This window comes from Vipera ursinii (genome assembly GCF_947247035.1).
Source record: "Vipera ursinii genome assembly, chromosome: 4".
Classification (NCBI taxonomy): domain Eukaryota; kingdom Metazoa; phylum Chordata; class Lepidosauria; order Squamata; family Viperidae; genus Vipera; species Vipera ursinii.
Window position 1 is genome coordinate 24,205,281 of NC_139514.1, and position 21,639 is coordinate 24,226,919.

General features: G+C 36.4%; 2 protein-coding genes across 4 annotated transcripts in view; one reads left to right on the forward strand and one right to left on the reverse strand.

Annotated features, from left to right (window-relative positions):
• The window catches only part of FRY (FRY microtubule binding protein), a 169,122-nt gene extending 156,232 nt beyond the window's left edge, over positions 1-12,890 (forward strand). For both annotated transcript variants that reach the window (XM_083362441.1, XM_083362442.1), the window contains exons 59-62: positions 5,046-5,063; positions 7,124-7,234; positions 9,396-9,598; positions 10,482-12,890. In XM_083362441.1, coding sequence (XP_083218567.1) covers positions 5,046-5,063; positions 7,124-7,234; positions 9,396-9,598; positions 10,482-10,740 — 591 coding nt within the window. In that variant the 3' untranslated portion in view covers positions 10,741-12,890. The remainder of the gene's footprint in view (positions 1-5,045; positions 5,064-7,123; positions 7,235-9,395; positions 9,599-10,481) is intronic.
• A 1,038-nt stretch (positions 12,891-13,928) lies between these two features.
• ZAR1L (zygote arrest 1 like) lies at positions 13,929-17,625 on the reverse strand (the record flags this gene model as incomplete). Of its 2 annotated transcripts, XM_083362436.1 has the most annotated exons (4): positions 13,935-14,156; positions 14,992-15,066; positions 15,877-15,969; positions 16,912-17,625. In XM_083362436.1, 4 exons carry the CDS (start codon positions 17,623-17,625, stop codon positions 14,013-14,015), a joined length of 1,026 nt encoding a protein of 341 aa, XP_083218562.1. In that variant the 3' UTR covers positions 13,935-14,012. The 2 variants fall into 2 exon arrangements, with proteins under 2 accessions (XP_083218563.1, XP_083218562.1); XM_083362437.1 differs by lacking the exon at positions 14,992-15,066 and having other exon boundaries at positions 13,929-14,156.
• Positions 17,626-21,639: the final 4,014 nt, after the last annotated feature.

The following is a 21,639-nucleotide window of genomic DNA, read 5'->3' on the forward strand; positions in this document are numbered from 1 at the left end:
TATATAACATATTAAGTGGTGAATACTACTCTTGTTCATGCCTGCTGACTAATCACATAAATAGATGTGAATAATAAACCAAGGATTTCATCATTCCTGACATACCTAGTGTACAAAGAACCGTGCCAACCCTGTGATTCTATGATGCAAATCAGTTGCTTTAACTTGTTCCACTTGGAATAGGGCATAATATCCTCTTTTCTTCTGTCTTATTAATATATTCCTGTTTAAGAAGCTCAAGGAATAAACCAGCATTGAAGACATATTGTAATATTAATAGACTGTTAATTCTAATGTCTTGGTGTGAATCCAGTGCTGAATAATACACTGTCCATAGCATGTTCAGAGTCAAGTGGTGAACAATATATTCTGCATTTACATATTTCTTTACAATGTGTGGAAAGTAAAGCAGTACTGAGTACTTCTGGCCTATTGCACTTCTGGTCAACACAGAATAGTTTCCTTGCCAAAGGCTTGGAGATGATTTTCAGAGTAGTTTTTTTTTTTGAAACAACAGAATCAGGAAGAAATATGAATGAAAGCAGCATATCTGCCATAACTGGGGGGAAATAGCTGATTTCCAGGATCTGTAGAGTGCAAGTAATGTTACAAATATCAACATGTGGCTTCAATGTATTTTTTCCCTGTAAAGATTTGAAGACTGTTGATAGCTTTTGCTTTCTTGATTTATTTGCAAATTACTCTTTCAACTTCCCTTCTGTCATATGTGCTATTGGTCTAGTCAGTGCTAAAAATATTTGCTTTTAATTTCCCACATAATCAGTTTCCTCTCTTTGCACTGGGTCTCCTCCCATTATTTTTGGCCATATGCATAAAATAATAACAAGAGAAAGTAAACCTTTTTTCTTATTTTTGTATGTGGAATTAGAGAATATTCAGCTTTAACTTCCCATTGGCATGTCTACCTTTCTGGGATAATGAGGTTTGTAGTTTCTAAGCCTCGTAGGATTTGGCCTGTGGTAATTATTTAGTAAAAAAGCATTTATTAATGATCTATTAGTTTGTCCTGGCATGCTATAAGCTTTATATAGCCTGATTGTGACCAAGGCCATTTGCCACAAATTAGGGGTTTTTCAAAACTAACCAAATCTAACTAATGTAATTAAAACTGAATTTCTCCTGCCTTTTCCCATCTAAATGACAATATATTTTAATGCACAGACCAAAGGAGCATTCCAGTGCCATATTTTGTGTCTCCTCTGGACACAAGTTTACATTATTAGAATGTGCTCATTCATTTACATTGAGTAATTCAAAGAAGATGATATGTTGCCTGATTATTGCTTTTATGTTAGTTAAACTAAGTATTCAGAGTACCTCAAATCATGCAGAAAGTTGAGATGTTGGCTATAAGACAAGCTCTGAGAAAGATCTGTCAGATCTCTCATCCCTTTCTATCTGACTTCATATTTAGTTCACCAAACCAGACTGAACTTGTTAAATGACATTTTACTGGATAAATTTTTATAGGTATCAACTAAAGCAATAAATCCTTAAAACTGTAGTGTTTCTTATATTAAGTAAGTTAGGATTAATCCACCAATAACTGTATGTAGTTGATTACAGCTAACAACTTTGTCTGGTGCTAACCTGTGCCTTTGCATAATATTGTACAGCAAGGCAGCTTTCAGTCAAATATGCAGCTTTATTCATTTTCTCATGCTGTACAGCAAACAGTATTGATTTCATTCCAGCTAAGGAAACAGGGTGGTTATAAAGAAAAGGCTAAGTAAGGAAAAATAGTCAAATCTTGAAGGTATAAGGTACAAATTTAACACAAATTTGTACAGGTAGTCCTCAACTTACAAGCACAACTGAGCCCAAAATTTCTGTTGCTAAGCAAGATAGTTGTTAAGTGAGTTCTGACCAATTTTACAACCTTTCTTGCCATAGTTGTTAAGTGAATCACTGCAGTTGTTAAGTGGCATGGTCATTAAGTGAATCTGGTATCCCCATTGACTTTGCTTGTCAGGTTGCAAAAGTGATCACATGACCTCAGGACACTACAACCACCTTAAATACATGCCAGTTGAATTTTGATCACATGACCAAGGTATACTGCAACAGGTGTAAGTGTGAAAAATGGTCATAAGTTGCTTTTTTAAGTGCCATTGTAACTTTGAACGGCTGCTAAATGAATGGTTGTAAGTCAAGGGTTACCTGTATGTGGTGGAACTGGAGATCCTGCTAAGACAAAACTTCTAAATGCCAAGAATTCATTGTTTTTATCCAATGAAGCATGTAGGCAGTGGTAGAAATTTTATATTTTATTTGTAATACAACATATGTATAAAATGACATACAAATGCTTAAGTGAAAAATAACAGTTTTTAATTATTTCTGAAAGTTCAAGTATCATCATCATAATTTAGTATAATATTACTAAACATAATAGCTATTATAGTCATAATAATTAGGTAAGATCACTGCCTTAGTTATATATGAAAAAATGAGATAAAAGTCTAATAATAAAAATAACAATCTAATTCAAAAAATGTTTTTGTACTTCTGGTTATATAAATTTATACATTTTAGGATTTCTGTCCAATTATCATTATTATCATCAAACTATATCCAAATACTTGTTTTAGCTAGAGTATAGGTGTAAACACTGCATTTCTTAATCTTACTTTCCATGGCAAGTTAATTATTTTTTTTCCAAAAATGAATGCATATATAGCAAGATAAAATCACTGGTTTATCACTGTTGAAGGAGATGTTTTGAGGAGAAATCATCTTTCGTTTCCTTAGGATTTTTTTACAAAGCTTCAGAAATTTTATTTATTTATTTTATTTATTTTTATTACATTTATATCCCGCCCTTCTCCGAAGACTCAGGGCGGCTTACAAGCTTAGCAGTAGCCTTCATTCTATGTATATGCCTGCTTATTAGGGCTTTCACACACACACACACAAGCGGCATTATTACAAAGTCAGCTTAATTGCCCCCAACAATCTGGGTCCTCATTTTACCTACCTCGGAAGGATGGAAGGCTGAGTCAACCTTGAGCCTGGTGGGATGCGAACCTGCACTAATTGCAGGCAGCTGGTGTTACTTAAGGAGGCATTAGCCCACTGCTCCACCAAGGCTCTATATGTTTGCTTGATAGGGTGCTCTCTTTCTCCATTTCTTACAGTGATGGAACACTGGTCCTATATGATGATCAAGGTGTTGGAGATTAGAATCACTGATCTAGGAAAGATGGCCCAGAGTAGATTGTTCCCACATGCTGTATTACCTATGGACAGCTGGATAGATGTTTGAGAAAGAGTTTTCTTGAAATAGGTGACTGGTGCTATTTTATTAGGAAAAAGAAATATTATTCAGGCTCATGATTCACAGAACCATCATCTTTCATATTCTGGTTGGGTATAGCAGGGCTTTTCAACCAGTAGTACGGGTACCACCTGTGGTACATTGGCACCTGGCAGGTGGTACGCGACCATCCTAGAAAAGTGGTAGTGGGGGAGGGGAATGAGCTGAACCGGTGGCAGCACCGCACAAGCCTGAGCGAGAGATGGCTGGAGCTGCAGGGCTCAGTGGAAGCGCCAGGATCAGCGCTTTTTCAGGGCTGTCAGAGCTCAGTGGAAGCACCAGGATCAGTGCCAGGCTAGAGCTGGAGCTCGGCACTGATCCTAGCGCTTCTGAGCCCAGAAGAAGCGCCGATCAGCTGGAATATTGCAGCATCTCCAGGGTCTTTTGATTTACATTCAGATGTTTGGCAACTAATTCATTTTTTCAGAGCCATTGGAACTTTGAACAGTCATTAAGCGAACTGTTGTAAGTCGAGGACTACCTGTACTTCATCACTTTTTTCTTTTCTTTTTTGTTGGTCATCAAGTTTTTGACACCTTGCTAGGTGACTGGTGGTACTTGGATGTTGCCATATCCTAAAAGTGGTACAATGGGTGAAAAGGTTGAAAAGCCCTGGGGTATAGCATGTCCTAAGGCAAATTCAGATGGTTTGTCAGCAGTTTGAATGCTGTGAGCAGTTTAATTTCTCAGCTATCCTAAAGAAATATTCCTCTACATTATCTTAAGTTACATTTTAAAGATATCAATACCCAAAGAATGATAACTTAATTTACAAATGGCTTTCAGAAAAAGGTTAACTATAGTAAACTTCTACGGTACACATTGAGGCTTTTTTTATCAGAATCAGCAAGTACAAAATTGTGCATAAACAGATCCTTTTCAGCACAACACAGATGCGGTTGAGGTGGGGCTGGCATTTTTTAAAAATGAATCATATTGTTTTATTTTTTATTTTATTTTTAGAAAAGATATATGCTGCATATTCTATCATTGCTCCAAACGGATTACAACATACAGAAAACCTATTAAAATCATATAATTATCATCTTTTTAAAAAAAATCTAAAAACACGAGGAGGCTTTAAATCTTCTCCTAAACTATAATAAGTACGTGGCAAAACATGCTCTATTGAAGAGCTGACAGTGAAACATCCTGCAAATAAGTTGGACCTGACCGCCTATTTAAAAAATGGGGCAATCCTGCATTATATGTTTGCTTACCGCCTAGATATTGTTTGAAACCTGCATGATACTAAAAGAGCCTAATCAATTTGCATCCACAGCTTTTTAAAATTTCTTAAAATGGAAATTTTAAGATTATGAAAACACAGATTTCATAATTCCAACATTATGTAACCTTTTCCTTCTAGTCTGTTGCATCTTGCTGGTGAAGATGTTGGAAATCACAAACTAGTATATTATTTGGCCAGTTCTAATACATACTTATTATGGGATTTGATTATTTTTCTTTCAGATCACTCTGGTCTATAAGAGAATTGCGGCTATTGATTTTACAATTATTATTAAGATTTCCGAGCCATGCATGTTGTGTAGTTGATACATCCTGAATCACTTTAGCAACTCAAAATAAGCGCTGCTAATTGTAGTAAGAGAGTAGTAGGAATGGCTGTGCTTTTCCAGTTGCATGCATTACACTGACACTTTACTTTCTTTCCTTTCCTTTTTCCTGTGCCATGCTTGCTGTGTAGCAAATGGAATCTCTTGCAGTAAGTTAAACATTCTTTTCATATTCTTTGTCCATTAAAATATGGACTAATAACACTGTTTTTAACTCTTAGCATGTTTCTCCTTTTTCACTTTCTTATGTATTCAGTGTACAATCACTGTTATTAAATAATTTGTTTTAATTTTATTTTATTGTACAGTTTCCCAGGCTCCATCCTTTGAATGGAGCTTTCTTTGTTTATACATTCTGACCATGTCACATTTAATTCCAATTATTATATGAATTTTATTTGAAAGTGTATTAGCCTTCTTTAATTATCAGGGCACTGCTGCTCTTCTGAATAAATCAAATTAATATAATATTTTATTAAAGAAAGTGGCTTGTTTCCTGATCACATCAGCCATCACTGCAGCAAACTAGCTACATTACTATTTCATATGAGAGGACTGTTATTTGTGGCCTGAATTGGTCATTTCTCTGGAGGACCAGACACCTAGTTAACAATTACATATTCACTACATATGCTCATGATGCAGAAGAGGAATTCAACTGCTTTTAAGTGGCTACTATATAATGAGTTATGATCTTGTAACAAATGATAATCTATCACCACGTGTTATGACATTAAGTAATTGAGTTTCAGAATTTACAGTAGTCATTTGCAGTCACTTACAAAAGCTATAGGGCAATAATTCTGAATCTGTACTCAGCAAATCATTAAAGTAACCTATTACTTTAACCTATTAAAATAGTATAGGTCCTTCCTGGAATGGACATCAAACTAAAATTGGGTCCAAATGATACAGTAGCATCAAATTATCACAAGGTTTTGACTTTATAGCAAGTTCGTAAGACTCCAAGAGGGAATCCTAGTGAAACAACAGCAGTAATAATTCTTTATATAATATTACAGTTCCACAATTTATGGTTTATATGGTGAAGCCTTTCAATGAAAATACAATGTTCCAGATAAATGAAAAGTTTAAGGAACAGCTGCCATAGTTTTTAAACTTAGGGAATTATCATAAACATAAGTAAACCAGGTAACAAATATAGTTTAGAGTAAAACTTTTAATTTTAATTTATCTGGCTCAATTTAAGCAATAGTTCCCATAAAAATTATTTACCTATTCTCAATATCTGAGTCAATAACATTCACTAGTTTTAGCAAATAATGTAATTTATTCAAAGGGTCAGTCGTCCCATGAAAATAGGAATGAATTACAATCACAGAATCCATTGTGCTATTTCACAATGAGCCATGGGTTTTGCAATGAAATCAGCTATGAGCCCTGCAACTGGGAAACTGGACATTTCAATTATGTCTAAATTATATTTTTTCATAAGAATCTTTATAATAGTTTCATAACCCATGCTTTAAAATTCTATTGTTTTATCAAAACATAGATAAGATTAGCCAAATTATTTTGACAGAAGACAAAACAGTAAAATAAAATTAATAAAATGGGGGGGAAAAGGCTTGGAAATTTATTCTCATGGCCATATAGGAGAAGAAAAGGGAGAATACAGAGGCCTTAAGATGTTTCCTATCACAATAAATTACAGTGTATGATGCCAGAATATAATTTCTGATACTACTTGAAGTAAATGCACAGCTTGTCTGTTCTTAAATTTCATGTCATAAACTTATAAAAGTAATGCACATTGTATTGAGATGAAATAGATGAAATGTTAAAGTCATTCTGGTAATGTTAGCTTAATAAAAAGAAATAATGTTAGAAGAGACTACATCATAAAGTATATTAAGACTCAGCATTTCAAGTCCTACAAGATAGATCATCATTATTAACTTCATATTGCATGGGAGTAAGAAAGAATGGCTTGCAACTGTGTTCATGGCCAAGGAAAAAATTGTATCGGGGATAACTGATATAGAGGCTTATATTTTAGCAGCTCTGCTGCTCTAATTCATCATCAGCCTAAAGAAACATTAAAACAAATGATGTAGAAATAGCATACGATACTCATAATAGCTTTGTATTGTTTTGTAATCCCTGAGTTTCTGTTGCAAAGCACATTATGGAAAAATCCAAGCTGTCACCTTTTAACAGTAATTCTCTCTTCTACTATTTTTTTTAGCAATTGGAACTGTGTCAGAGATTATATAAGCTACACTTTCAGTTGTTGTTGCTTTTTCAGTCGTACTGTAAACTCATCGGACAGGTGCATGAAGTTAGTACAATGCCAGAGGTATGTAGCAAGAAAAAAAAAGACAGAAGCATCTTTTTGTTGGAGTAATTGCTATATTCTTCTGATTAATGTTTATTTCTTTCACCATTCCAGGTGAATTTTAAGTGATCAGTAATGAACATTTAAATTTTGGTGGACAAGTATTGTAATGGAAAGAATAATTTAAAAAAATGAATAAAAGTGGAATTAAGTATTCTTTTCTCCTCCGCGCCCCCCCCCCCAGTTTTTTAACTGTGTAATGTCCCCCCACATTTCCTATTACAGAATCATGGGAAAACTCTGGTGCCAATCACACTCCTATATTTTTATTGGGTCCTGAACACATTATGGTCTGCAGATTGTCTAATAAGCACTCTTTTTAAAAAATTATAAATGTCGAATTTTGATGATTTTATGTAAATTGGTCCGATTTTAAAAAAAGTTTCAATATTTTTTTACATATACATTTTGCTTCTCCTTTATACAGAGAGAGAGAGAGAGAGAGCTAAAGTTGGTGTGCACATCATTCTCTACACCCCATTTTTCCCCCACAGGAATGTTGAATAAAATATTGGCAAAAAGCGACTAATGTAATAACCCTCGGTTGAATTTAATGGCTGAGTAAAGACTTCCCTACCCTAATTTTAATACTGAAACTACAGAATTACAGTAAGCTGCATGTAGCATATAGTGGGCTACTCCTAAATAGGTTTGTGGCATGGTTTTTAAAAAGCATAGCTCATCTAAATGCTATATATTTATTCTTCAAGTTATAATCCAACATTAATCATGGAATTAAGAAATGGTAGAATCTACTTTTCATGATACAATAACAGTATTATTTTCCTTGGAATTAGTATTCTTGCCCTATTTTTGTCCAAAATGAAGCAGAACCTAGCCATCTAGACGTGTAAAGTGTAACCTGCAGGTAGAATTGCTGATGAGGTGCCTTGACTTCTGATCTCAAGTAATTGTTGTTTAAATTGAAATAATCTCAATACAGCCTTTTAAATTTAATAGTACTGATATCAGTGGACCCAACTGATATATAGCTGTAAGCTGCGTCTACAATAACATACAGTATTGTTATAATTAGTTTTCATGAAGTCAGAAGCCAACACCTACGGTATCCCACCTGATTTTAAAAACAAGGGAAAGTAAAGTTTGAGGTCACTTTAACAGCCTCATCTTTTGAGATTTTTCGGATTTTTAAAAATTATTGACAGTTTTTCCCACCTCAATTTATAAAGAGTAGAGTGTACAAAGGAGATTAAAAATACAAGGGTAACAATACTGTGTATTGTGGAATTCATGGAAGTCATGGAGCTAAGCAGAGTCCACCCTATGAAGCCACTCCCAGAATAGAAACAAAACCACTGGAAAAGAGTGTGTTTTATTCTAACAAGGGATGCCATGTTTAATGAGATTCACAATCCATTTATTCCAGTCTCACAAAATACAAACATGCAAATGAAAGGCAGTGTGGTTTAATGGTTAAGATGCTAGACTAGAATCAAGGAGCTGCAGGGTCTTTCTCAGGCGTGAAAACCAATTGGATAACCTTGAGTCAGTCATTTTCTCACAGCCGCCAAACAATGACATCACGCAGTATAAGGGTTTGCAACAAGCCAACTGAAGAACAAAACCCTTCTCACATGCATTGATCTTGTAAACTGGGCAAATATAGTACAAATGAAGTAGAGTCTTTAACCAAGATAGACCGAGGCTAAAAAAGAAATAATAAGATAGCATGAAGTACTGTGGAATATATAGATCTTATTTTAGAACAGTGGGGCTGAAATGCTAATGCTAGCCTTAGAGCATTGATTTTAGTTTAAAAAAATCTTCTTAATAAATCCATAAAGTTGGATTCATATCCAAATATTTGAGCTTAATAGGGTAAATAAAATTTTATTTTACTTAATATCTATTACATTTTTAAAAAATAAGAATGAATTTACAATATATATTCTTTAACTTGTAAAACTCCCTATATTCCTCCCCAGGTTTTAAAATCAGGACAAGATGTATCAAATATATACTTCACTACATATTCTTAAATTAATTTTCATGTGGATATTGTTCCTCCTAATTTAAATAATTCATCTGTCCTTGAATTTTGCATCTTTTATATGGGAGGGAAAAATGTACATTGCTGAAAATGATTTTTCTTCTTCCACAGCTGGTAAATATGTCACGAGAACTGAGTGAGTTAAAGAAAAACCTTAAGGAAGCTAGTGCTGCCATTGCAGTTGATCCATCGATTATAGAAAGTGGTACCTCTGAACCCATGTTCACTTCTACAGAAATAGCTATTCAATTTATGCTAGAGTGTCTGAAAAACAATGAACTTGGAAAAGCTCTACACCAAATAAGAGAATGCAGGTACATTAGAATAGATGAGTAATGTATCGTATTTTCCTATTTTCTCTGAAGAACAACTATCAAATACTGTATGTTTTTACTGAATAATACTGATTATTGCTGAATTTATATAGATGATCTCAGATTAAAAGGACTCATTTCAATCTAATAATTGAGAAATAATTAAAAGGTTCTGTGCTCCCTTTGTTCATCGGTTACTCATGTTCAAAAAATCTTATAACTTTGGAACACAGTCTATTATCACTTTCCCTCACTTAGAGAAATGAATGAAATTCATTCGTGTTCTGTAATGAAATGAGAAAAACTGTCGATCACAAATTAAATTTTGCATGTTGAAAGGAACAAAGTTCTAGTATGTTATGCCAACTTAGCGGTGAACATACTCATGTATATCTACTGGTTTTGTCCACTAAACTATCTATGTCTTGGTTTTCAAGCTTCTTTTGCATGGAATATATACATGAGATAGTACCAAAAGCCAACACCACCACCCCCCCCAAAAAAAACCCCAGCATATCTGTTTGGTTTGTTTTACATTATCTTGTAAAACCCAATGGGTTCAAGCAAATAAAAAAGAGAACCTGCTTTATACAAAAAGACAGGAGTTTTAAAGTTACTTTACTAGGTAGTAATGGAAGTTACTTCCTCTTCCCTGAAAAGAGAGAGAGAAATCTTGAAGAGGAATCTTCTTAAATGTGTTGCATATTGTAATTAATGCCTTTGCATTTTCCCTTCTTTTTGTGATATATATATATATATATAAAACACTGGTGAGTTTTTTAAAAAACTCTTTTACATGTTAGGCACAGAAATAAAGAAATGGGATTTCATTTGTGTTAAACAGCATTTCAGCAGCATATCCTGTACTTTTGTTTCATTGCAGGAATTTATGGCCGAATGACATTTTTGGAAGCAGTTCTGATGATGAAGTCCAGACTCTACTGAATATTTACTTCCGGCACCAAACCCTAGGGCAATCTGGCACTTATGCATTGGTAGGCTCTAACCAAAGCCTGACCGAAATCTGTACGAAACTGATGGAGTTGAACATAGAAATCCGGGACATGATCCGGCGAGCTCAAAGCTACCGAGTGATCAATTCTTTTCTTCCAGATTCCAGTGTCACTGGCACGAGTCTCTGACAAAAGTCTTGTGCCCCCTACCTCTTTCAGGCTGGGATTGCTTCCGTGCTGGGATGAGATGGTTCAGTGCATTTTCAGCTCTAGAAAGAGTTGGTCAAGTCATAGTCAATCTTGTTACTTTTACAATATTTTCCAAGAAAAGTTGGGCAGTGTTTTCAGAGTGCAGTCATAATATAAGGACAAAGGTAGCATCAAATCCTTTGTTCTGAACTACACACCCAAATGACTTTCACAGGGCAACTGCAATTCACTACTGAAGAAGTGACTTCCTTACATACCAAAGACTACTACACTGAGCTAGACTTCCTTTCTAGAAAATAGTTTTAGATATCAAAAGTGCAATCTCTCCTTCACTTTAGGATTTTTTTTTAGTTTTGTACATTTATTTCTTTGACCAAGTTATTAAAAACAGGCAGAATGAAGCTAGCGACAAGATGCTGAAAGACTGTCACTGCGAAAGCTGAGAGCCTCTGCATATGAAAATTGTTTTAAAGGACTACAAGTGTGCACTGTAATTTAAATATGATTAGTGTATCTTCTAAATAGGGAAAAATAAGCTGCTATGAAGTACATTTGTTGATGTTGCTAGGCTACTGTCTTGGAAGGTACTAGATCCTATTTCACGAGGTCTGTTATTAAGACCCAAGTACCTATGAATGGACTAAGATTTTTTTTAAAAAAAGATTTTGGCTGCTTTTTACTAGAGAGTTGCTTTTATGTATATTTATATTAAGAATGCTGGTCTGGCATAAGTTGTCATTTTGTAGAAAAATATGTCTGATTTAAATTCTTTTGAACTGGTACATGCATCTTTAATTTTAATGTACATTTGGAATATAACACTGAAATTATTAAGTACAGATTGGATTTACTGTCTATTTTCAAGTGGGGGGTCGCTTATTAGTAATATATGTTCCTGTTTTCTGGCATTTTTTTTGCACTTACTGCTGTAAAGAGTTAAAATAAGTGCATGTAAGTTATTTGCACATTTGAGATACTTTTATTCCAACATTGTGTGTGTCACTTATTCACCCTGTAAATACATTTAAACGTTTTGTGAATTTTCTTTTAATAGTTTGATCATTAGATCTCAAATATAAAAATCTAAATATGTATGTGTATGCACATGCGTACATACATATATCTATATACATACACATTAGTGTCTAAATGTACTAAATTGTAATGACTTTATGCTATAATATATATGGAAACAATTCTGTAAGAATATTTTGAAATCAGGTTCTTTTTTAGTTGGGCTTGAATCAACATGTAAATTAGTCTAACTTTTATGTGCTCACTATGCATCCAAACATTAACCTGCACAAATTGATATAAATTTAACAAAATCCCTTAAAATTAATGTATTCTTGCTCAACCAGTTCTCTCTAGCTAAGCTTTGTCAATCTGGCGTCTTCCAGAGATGTTGGGACCACTAATACCAGAATTTCTAACTAGAGAATATACTGGAATTCTGGGACTTGCAGTCCAAACAAATGAGAAAGGAACCAGGCTGAAAGGGCTTCTGCAAATATATGAAAATTGTTCTCCCTTCCTCAAAACAGTAATTTGAGTAACAGTAATAAGAGAAGCAAAGTATTAGTTTGAATTGTAATGGAAAAGTCAAGCTAAGAAATACATATTATGTTATGCAAAATGTAAGTGTACTTATTCTGTAACACCACAATTGAGCAGAATGGGCTCTATAGGTGTGAACCTCTTCCTGCTGGATTGTGCCACCTTTATTATAGAAGCCAATTTAAAATTTCATTTCCTAAACGTGATTCAAACAGGAATTAAAATAGTGTATCTCTCATTCAGATTATAAAATCAACATGTCATTTGTTAGGTATTTATCTTGGTTTCTTCTCCCTATTGAGTTGGAAGAGACAAGCTTTATGCTTAGTGACTAAGGCCTACTACCATAATCATATGGAATTGGGGAATATTAATAGGATATAAAATTATTTTTATTGCTTATAATCTTGCGTGGCAAGTCCGTGTCAGCTAACCCTCATGAAAGCTAACATGAAGTGCCTCTTTCACTGTGTGACTCGAGTGCTGCCCTACTCACTTAGTTACTGTTCTCTTAGTGGAATGCTTTGTAAGAGATTAACAAATGTTTCTGAGTGTTAGTAAACCTAATATAATTGAACAGATGAAGTTCATGTTTCTTCTTCATTGTGCTACTTATCAGATCGTGTATAACTCGGGTTTAAACCAACACCATCATTTTTTTTAATGAAATGTCAACCTATGTACATGTATCTAAGAACTATTAATAATGCATAATTGAACTGTGTTTGCAATTTTAGAACCTATGTTGTTTTCAGTATAATTTTGCTACTATTTTTATCATCTGAAAACAACTGGAAATAACATGGAAGCTTCATTTAACCATCTATTTCCACATCTCCTTGCTAAAATGCAACAGAAATGGGTACAAACTCATTGCACATGCAACTACTCAGGTTATTTTTTTTTGCATTAGTGTATGAAATAGATATGAAAATCTCAATTGTTTATGAAGAGTGGCCAAATCTTATCAATTTTTCCCCATTTTTACATTAGTTTGAAATTGCATATTTAATCTATAGTGCTATGAAAATCAGTATTCATCTCTTATAGGCCTAATCATTTATTTATTTATTTTGCAAATTAGTTTTGAAAGTAATGTCCCTCCTGGGACAAAAGTGCTAACATGTAAATAATTTAACACGAGCCACAGGTATCAGGCCATCTGATACTCAGGAAGACTACTTGTGCAATTTATTCCATTTAATGATTGTTACCCCTAACATATAAATCCATTACATAAGTCTATTTTTCCTTCAGTGATTTAAGACTTAATTTCATGAATAGAATGCCGCAGTGAATATGCAAGTATACTGCTCAATCTTTATCAAACTTCAGTAAATTCAATTAGTATATTCAAAATCCTGAAAATATATCACTGTTTCTACAAAAAGATTGCAGGAATATAATGTATTGTTTGCAAGCTTTAACATGGTATGTAAAATCCCTCTAAGTTTTCCACCTCATTAAGAATGTCAGCTTTCCCGTCTCTTTTTAATGCTCATCAAGGAAAATACAATTTAATTAGAATTTAAGTTTTATTAATTAGGCTGTACAGTGATAAATTACAAATATATTTTAGCATTGCAAACATCTTTAGTCCATTATCCATTGCCAGGTCAGAATCCTAAAGTCAAATCCATATTATGAAACAAAGTGCATAGCTAAATGCAACCTCAGCATACAAACTGCACAGATCAAACAATGTATTTGAAGCTGTAGGTGTTGTCGCAAGATAATCTTTTTCCTTTACAGCGGCCACATAGCTCTTGCCGGTGGGGTCTCTTGAGATCAATGTGCCTTTTTTTCTGGGGACAGGAGCAACGAGTCTTTGAACAGATCTTAGGATAACAAACTTTAATTAGTAGAAGAAATCAAAACCTATTTCAAAGTTTATTTTTGTTGTGATTATACTTAGTGATCTTCTAGAAACTTTTGAACTATAAAAGATGAAAAATATTCTATTAACTAAGATACAAGTTAATCCTATTGCACAAATGTACCACAGATGCCAAATAACATTAAACAAAAGATATACTTTGGTAAAGATAAGCACCATACGCCCATGTTGAACCAGGATTAAGAAAAGTTTTTAAAATGGCCATACCCTATATTTTTAATTGTGTAGTTAACAACCATCCTCTGAAGATCTCTAATCAATTCCTGGGGTCGTTTTGCTTATTAAGAACAAGGAAATGAAGCATCTGAATTATCCATACTTATTGGTGAACAGTAAGACTTAACAGTCATCAGAGGAAGATAGTTCATTAATTCTTCCAATAATAATTAAGTCCAAAAGTATCATTTGACAAAAATGATTACATACAAATGATATAATCTACTATAAATGTAAGTGCCTTACAGTTCAGATGCAGCAAACTTCCAATTTCCATGGGCTGACTGACCTGACATTCTGCCTATTGTATCCAAACTCTGCGAAATGATAGCCTTTCTATGAGAAGTTTCAAAGTGCCACATTTATTGCTGTTATTTGTGGAGGTACAGAAGACAACTTATGGAAGTCAATTTGTCTCAGAGAATTGTATTTTAATATTGTGATTCAAATAGTTTCCTAATACGTTGCAATTTGTAAGCCAGAAAAAAATTCAAGTTTTTCTTTTTTTATACTTCTTTTAATGTGTTAATAGAAGTTGCTGAATATCAAGTCTTACTTACATGGCACTGAATTGCTTCTACTTTATAAGGATTAAAGCTCTTCTGGCACTTGCGACAAAGCTGCTTAAAGTATACCTAAAAATGAAAGTGCTACATTTGAGGGGAGAAGTCTCAGATCAGAGGATCTTTAAAATGTAGCAGCAAAAGATTACACAGCACAACTGAACCAAAACTCATTGTGCCAAACAGACATTAAAAGGTCTTATTCAGCTCATTTGGAGCTTATTCAGCCTTGGTGGAGCAGTGGGCTAATGCCTCCTTAAGTAACACCAGCTGCCTGCAATTAGTGCAGCTTCGAATCCCACCAGGCTCAAGGCTGACTCAGCCTTCCATCCTTCCCAGGTAGGTAAAATGAGGACCCAGATTGTTGGGGGCAATAAGCTGACTTTGTAATAATGCCGCTTGGGGGGTGTATGAAAGCCCTAATAAGCAGGCATATACATAGAATGAAGGCTACTGCTAAGCTTGTAAGCCGCCCTGAGTCTTCGGAGAAGGGCGGGATATAAATGGAATTAAAATAAAAAAAAATTATGATTCATCTAACACTGCATGATTTAACCCAAAGCAAAAACTCTGATTCAGTATATTAAAATGTAAGTATAATTTATGTTCAGAGAAAGTGAACAAGAATATCATGAACTGTGAACCAACAACATGCTGCCTTCCAGCATTTGCAGTTGGTCACTGCTATAGCGAACAGGTAAAAATTGCACAAAAATATCGCTTCCAGTTTACTCATCACATTCAATCAAAACTGAGCCTAAAAAGATTCTGCAAGTTTCAGATGCAGTTACATTTTCTAACATGCAGTCCAGACACTGAATCCTTTTCTGAAATTTACACCTTACAACAGAAGCAACTTTTCTAATATTCCCTTAAACATACCTTATTGGTTCCAGAAATGCACCATACATAGGCACTTTCCCATCTGGTCTTGCAGTCCTTGCAGTGGAAATAACCATATTTCTGTTCTAAGAACTGCAATTGAAAGTTGTTCATGAATAGTAAATTACTAAATTTGCTTTGTACGATTCTTGAACATTTATTTTAATCCATTAACATTTAAATCACACTTTTTAAATGCAGAATTTGAGGGGGGGGAAATCCTATTCACCATATATTTACCTTGTTCTGTAAGCATGAAAAAAAATAATCTCCAAATAATAAGATACGAGTTATTTCTGGCCAAATACACTTTTGTTCTACTCCCACAACCAAATGCTATCCTATTTTGACACCTTCAAGAACTTTACACCTATTTCTCATTCAGGGGTGACGTTACCCCACATAACAATTACAGTACTACCCCAGAGAGAAAGGCTACTAGCAGAATCCTAAGTACTAAACTCAAAAAAGCCAGAAGTACAGGACTATATAATTCTTAATCCCAACATCTCTTGCGAATATACTGTTAAATTCCATGCCTGTGTTTGGGGTGGAATGGGGACTCAAGAGACCTGACAAACATTACATCCTGGTTGTATTCTCATGTTCACCATACTCGTTGACTGGTTCGTTTAAATGTCAGGCCTTATTAGCCCAAGACACTAGTGCAGCGTTTCTCAACCTCTGCTACTTTAACTCACGGGATTCAATTCCCAACTGACTGGGGAATTCTGGGATTTGAAGTCCCCACATCCTAAAGACGCGGAGGTTGGGAAACATTGCTCTAGTCTAGCCCAGGGGTAGGCAACCTCGGCTCTTTTTTGACTCATGGACTTCAACTCCCAGAATTCCTGAGGCAGCATAGCTGCCTCAGGAATTCTGTGAGTTGAAGTCCATGAGTCATAAAAGAGCCGAGGTTGCCTACCCCTTGGGCTAGCCAAAGACAGGCAGCCAGGGTCCAGTTAACACGCAAGTTCTTCCACGGCGTTTTGAAAAACTCCCCCTTCCGCAGCGGAAAACCACCGAGCCGCTCACCTGGAAGGCGGTTCGTTTGCCCTCTTCGGCGAGGCGGCTCCCGCCTTGCCCAGCCTCGCCTCCTTTTCCGATCAGCTGCTGGGCAGAGTATCCGACAGCGTGGCCCGGCAGCCAGTCCTCGGCTCCCGCCTTCTCTTCGGCCCCTCCGTCTCCCTTCTCCTCGACGGACGTTCCCTTCTCCTCGGCCTCCTGGTTGAACTGTGGCGAGGCCGGCCCTTCAGTCGGCCCCTTCGGTTTCTCCGCCGTTTCGGGCAAGGGGAAAAGGCGGCGACCGAGCGCGGGCGAGTAGAAGCCTGGGAGCGACGGCTCCCGGCTGAGCCGGCCCGAGGGGCTTTGAGGTCGGACGGCCTGGAGCGGCCGGGATCCGAGCGAGCATTGCACCGCCGCGTCCGCCCGCGGGTTCACCTGAATGCCCACTTCTTTGGTGTTGGCTTTACGGAGCCGCGGGGTGAGGCCCGGGCTGACGTGCGACAGCAGCGCCTTTAGCTGCGCTCGCTTGTAAGTGTCCAAATAATCGGGCGAAGACACCGGAGGAGTCGAGGAGGGGGCAGACAGCACCCCTCGGTAGGGATTAGAGATGCCGCTACTCTTGCTTTGCTTCCAGCTCGGCTGCTTCTGTTTGGGCGGTAGCCTCGAGGCCACGTTGTGGCTTGGGGTAAAGCTGCTCCCATAACTTTGATAAACGCTGTAAGGCGGATAAACGAAACGCTCCATGCCGGGACAGGGAGCCTGGTTTAAGGGTAGGCTTCCTGTCTGCCCTCTCTTTTATCGCCCCCAGGAGTGCCGGTTGCAATTAGTGCTCATTACTAGTGGCGAAAAACAATAAACGCTCTTCGTTAATCAAGGAACGGTTGTACTGACTACGCTCGTAAAGTACGTTTGAAAATTTACGCGCCGGAGTTGTGGGGAGTCTACAGGTTTGAACCCACAAACAATAAGGTGCATTCGCGCCATAAAGCGCTTCCACTAAATGTTTGCAACCAAGAACCATTCATGATGGATCAGATAGGTTTTGGATTCAGTTGGCTGTAAATGGAAAGATGAAACTACAACTTGATTCAGCAGCTCCTTTGGAAAAAAAGGGTTACTTTACGGAAAATTAAGTCGTACCAAATTATTAGGGAGTGGAAACATTTATTAGTACATTGATACCAACTGAATTTTAGAGATACAATCCAATAAATATCTAATATTGGCCCTGTTGCAGTATAAAAACCTGTTTTTCACAAACCTAGTTATCCAAACAGCATTGGTTCTTTTGGTCAAAATGTGATTTAGTGTGCTGTGGAAATCCAAACAGTAAGAGTTAAATTATTTAATTTGCTCTGTGAATCCAGGTAATTTGACTCAATAAAGTAAAACTAGGGGCCCTTTGTTTGCCTGAATGTAACCAATCCCCCATGTCAGAAAGCAACCTGGCCAGATTGTTCAGAACCTGGATGCTTCCGTTAGTCTTTTAAACAAGTGAGCATATTTCAACTAGCATTGGCTTGTTTTCTTTCATATGTATTTTTAACAGTTTTGGTGGAATATATGCATGCTCTAAAAGGTTTTGTGGAATTTTATGATTGACATATTGCTTAGTAATATGTTAACTTTACATTTAACTCTTTAACAAACTTTAAAAACATACAGTGATGAGGCATATTGTGGAAGCCATGTTGAAGATATAGGTCTCAACTCCAGGTTTTACTGAAGTCACAATTAACTATGTTAATATAATGTACTAACCCAGAATAAATCACTTAATGGCTCATTGTTCATGCGACACACTAACTCTTAATGTGATGTTTGGTTTTGGCTTAAATATTGCAATTTGTAAGTTTATGGTGCAGAATCTTAAGTTTTAATATGTGTAATGACTTCAGACTTTACACAATACGTAAAATAAAATCATTGTGGCTTAACATCCAAACTGATCCAGATTCAATCCCAAAAGCATACCAGTGACTTTGAACTAGTCATTCACAGTACAACCAACTTCAGAGTGTCGAGAGATTCTCAATCATCCAGGTCATGGTTGTCCCAAAAATGCTTTTCCCAAAGGCAACTGGACTTTCTTGGGTTTTTTTCCCTTTGAAAATGTTTGGTGTGTCATCCAAGAAGCTTCTTCAGAACTGAAGTGAAACTTTTAAGGAAAAAAAATTAAGAAAGTTCTGTTGCCTTTTGGAAAACCACCTTCGAGGCAAGCAACTTAGAGTGTTGCTGTGGGGAGAAACTGGAGAAGTGAGTGCTCTCTATGTCTCCTTGAATTCCTGGAAGAAAGGCAGAATATATATAGCAAATCGGTTCTGTAAAATGTAACTTTTTTCACAAGAGATTTGCAGGAACAGATTCTCATTGTTGCAGTTAGTATAAAGTAACTAAAAGAAGTGAGTATATTTCAATGGATGTTTGCAGCTTTTTGAAAAAGGAGGGGGAGAGGATCTTAACATCTCCCGAGAGAAAAAAAATGAAACTATGTGCCTATCTCTGAACTATCAGAATTCCGTGGTTCGAGGCGTACTTCAAATATTGCATATAAACCTACTTAAACTGTGTTCTAGAACGGGCCAATTTTTTTTAAAAAAACCACAAGTTCCATGATCCTTTGCGGCAGGATTAAACCATTACAGTCTACCCGGTGGCTCTTCTCTTAGTTTTTCGGGCGTTCACTCCGTTTCCAGTGAAAAGCGGAGGCAAGAGCTGGGCTCCACCGTTCCCAGCGGGAAACCATTTGATTTCCGCTCGTACTCTGATTGATATCTACGAAAAACCTCCGGATTACGAGAGTGGATCGGCTGTGAGGAAATGACCACCCTCCCCCATTCTGAAACTGCGCATGCGTTGGCGGTTTTGGCGCCTTCATTTGTCTTTCAGAGGAAGTTGTTGCTGAGGTAATTTGGAGCTCGGCGGTACCGGGGCTTCATCGCTTGGCTACGAAGAGCCCTCCTTCCCATTGATTTTTTTTTATTCTCAACTACTTTTCAGCGGGGCTGCTCTTCGGAGGTTCTTGCTCAGAAGCTCGCTGACCCATGAAGAGAGGCACTGAGGTCAAATGGGTGAGTGGAAGCCAAGTCGGGTTTTCTTGAAGGGTTAGGAGAGACCCCGTAAAGCAGGAGTCTTCAAACTTGGCCCTTATATGAGTTGTGGACTTCAACTCCCAGAATTCCTCAGCCAGGCAGGCTTCTCTATATCTGGGATGGTGCAGTCTGAGGGAAAGGGATGGTGGACCCCATTGAATTAAATAGAATGATGAGCATTAAAGACTTTGTGCCTCCTACTGATTTATTTTTTTTACTCCTGCCCTCTGCCTGGACAAGCCCCTGCAGTTTTCTTGGCAAGATTTTTCAAGAGTGATTTGCTGTTGTCTGCTTTCTGAGACTGAGTGACTGGCCTAAAGTCGCCTAGCTGGGTTCATGCTCAAGGTAGAGCTAAAATTTGCACACTTCTGTTTTCTAGCCCGATGCCTTAACTAACCTTAGACCAAACTAGCTCTAATATGATTATGATTATATTTTCATTTCCCCTATACTGGATAGTTAACTTAAGGTGGTGAACATACCTAATACTTCTGCCTGCTACTCAAATTACATTAAATTATTACATGAATTAAATATTCCCAACTAAGTGTGTAGAGATAGAAAAATATTGGATCATAACCTTCCTGTAGGTCAAATGCAGACTTAAACTAAAATACCTCTAGGCTATATGCTGTGCCAGCTGGTCATATAGTAAAATTAGTATTCAGTGTGTTGTGCTAGCACAGCTGATTGGGATATTTCATCAAAGGGGGGGGGAGTTTGCAAACTTGTGTAATCGTGGCAAGCCCCATTGAATACTTTTTATACTTGTAGATATTATGTAAATAGAAGCATTTACTTCCAGGGTTTGTATATTAGGATGACAATGATAGGATTGATGGACTAAATAGGCATTTAAGTCTAATTTCCTGCAAACAGAGGCAAAGACTATTGAATAGGCTTGCAAATTTGTCCAATTGGATTCAGCTCCCCCTATTTTGTACAGACTTATGTTCTTAGAACCTAGTTAATAGATGTGGAGGAAATGGGTAGACTTCAGCTTCATTCTCCTTAAAAGTTTTTTTACAGGGAATGATGAAATACAGTGATGGAACATTGATTCTGATTTCAGAAAATACAAAGCTTCCATAGAATAGGATTTTTTGTACTCTAGATTAGAATACAAGTGTCAGTGTATCAAAAAGGCTACTTGAAACATTTTTTCCAACTTCAAGCTTTTTTTGCCAATTGTCAGTATTTTTTACACTTTGTAAATTTTAGTGGGTAAGTAGATAGTACAGATCCCTCCACCACAATATAATTGGACATTAAACTTGATAATTTTAATGTCATTTTTTCTGGTTTTAGCTATGCTATTTCAAATATAAGGTTTGATGTGGTTAAGGTGCTGGCCTACAAACCAGGAGATTGAGTTCTAGTCCCACCTTAGGTACATAAGCCACCTGGGGAACTTTGGGTCAGTCACCCACACAACCCAATATTCCTCCAGGAAGAGGGAATATTGGGTGCGTTTGTTGCTTTGAGATGCCTATAAAGTAACAATGCTGAGATAAAAATTTAACAAATTTCCAGTTAATAAACAGCCAAGTTATTTCTCATAAATGTTATTTTTAGAATTTTGTCTTAATCTGCTGGGATTTACAGCAATTCCTAAGTTTGTGAAACCTTTTGAATTTTTCTGCATAAATATAAGCCTAAAACATGA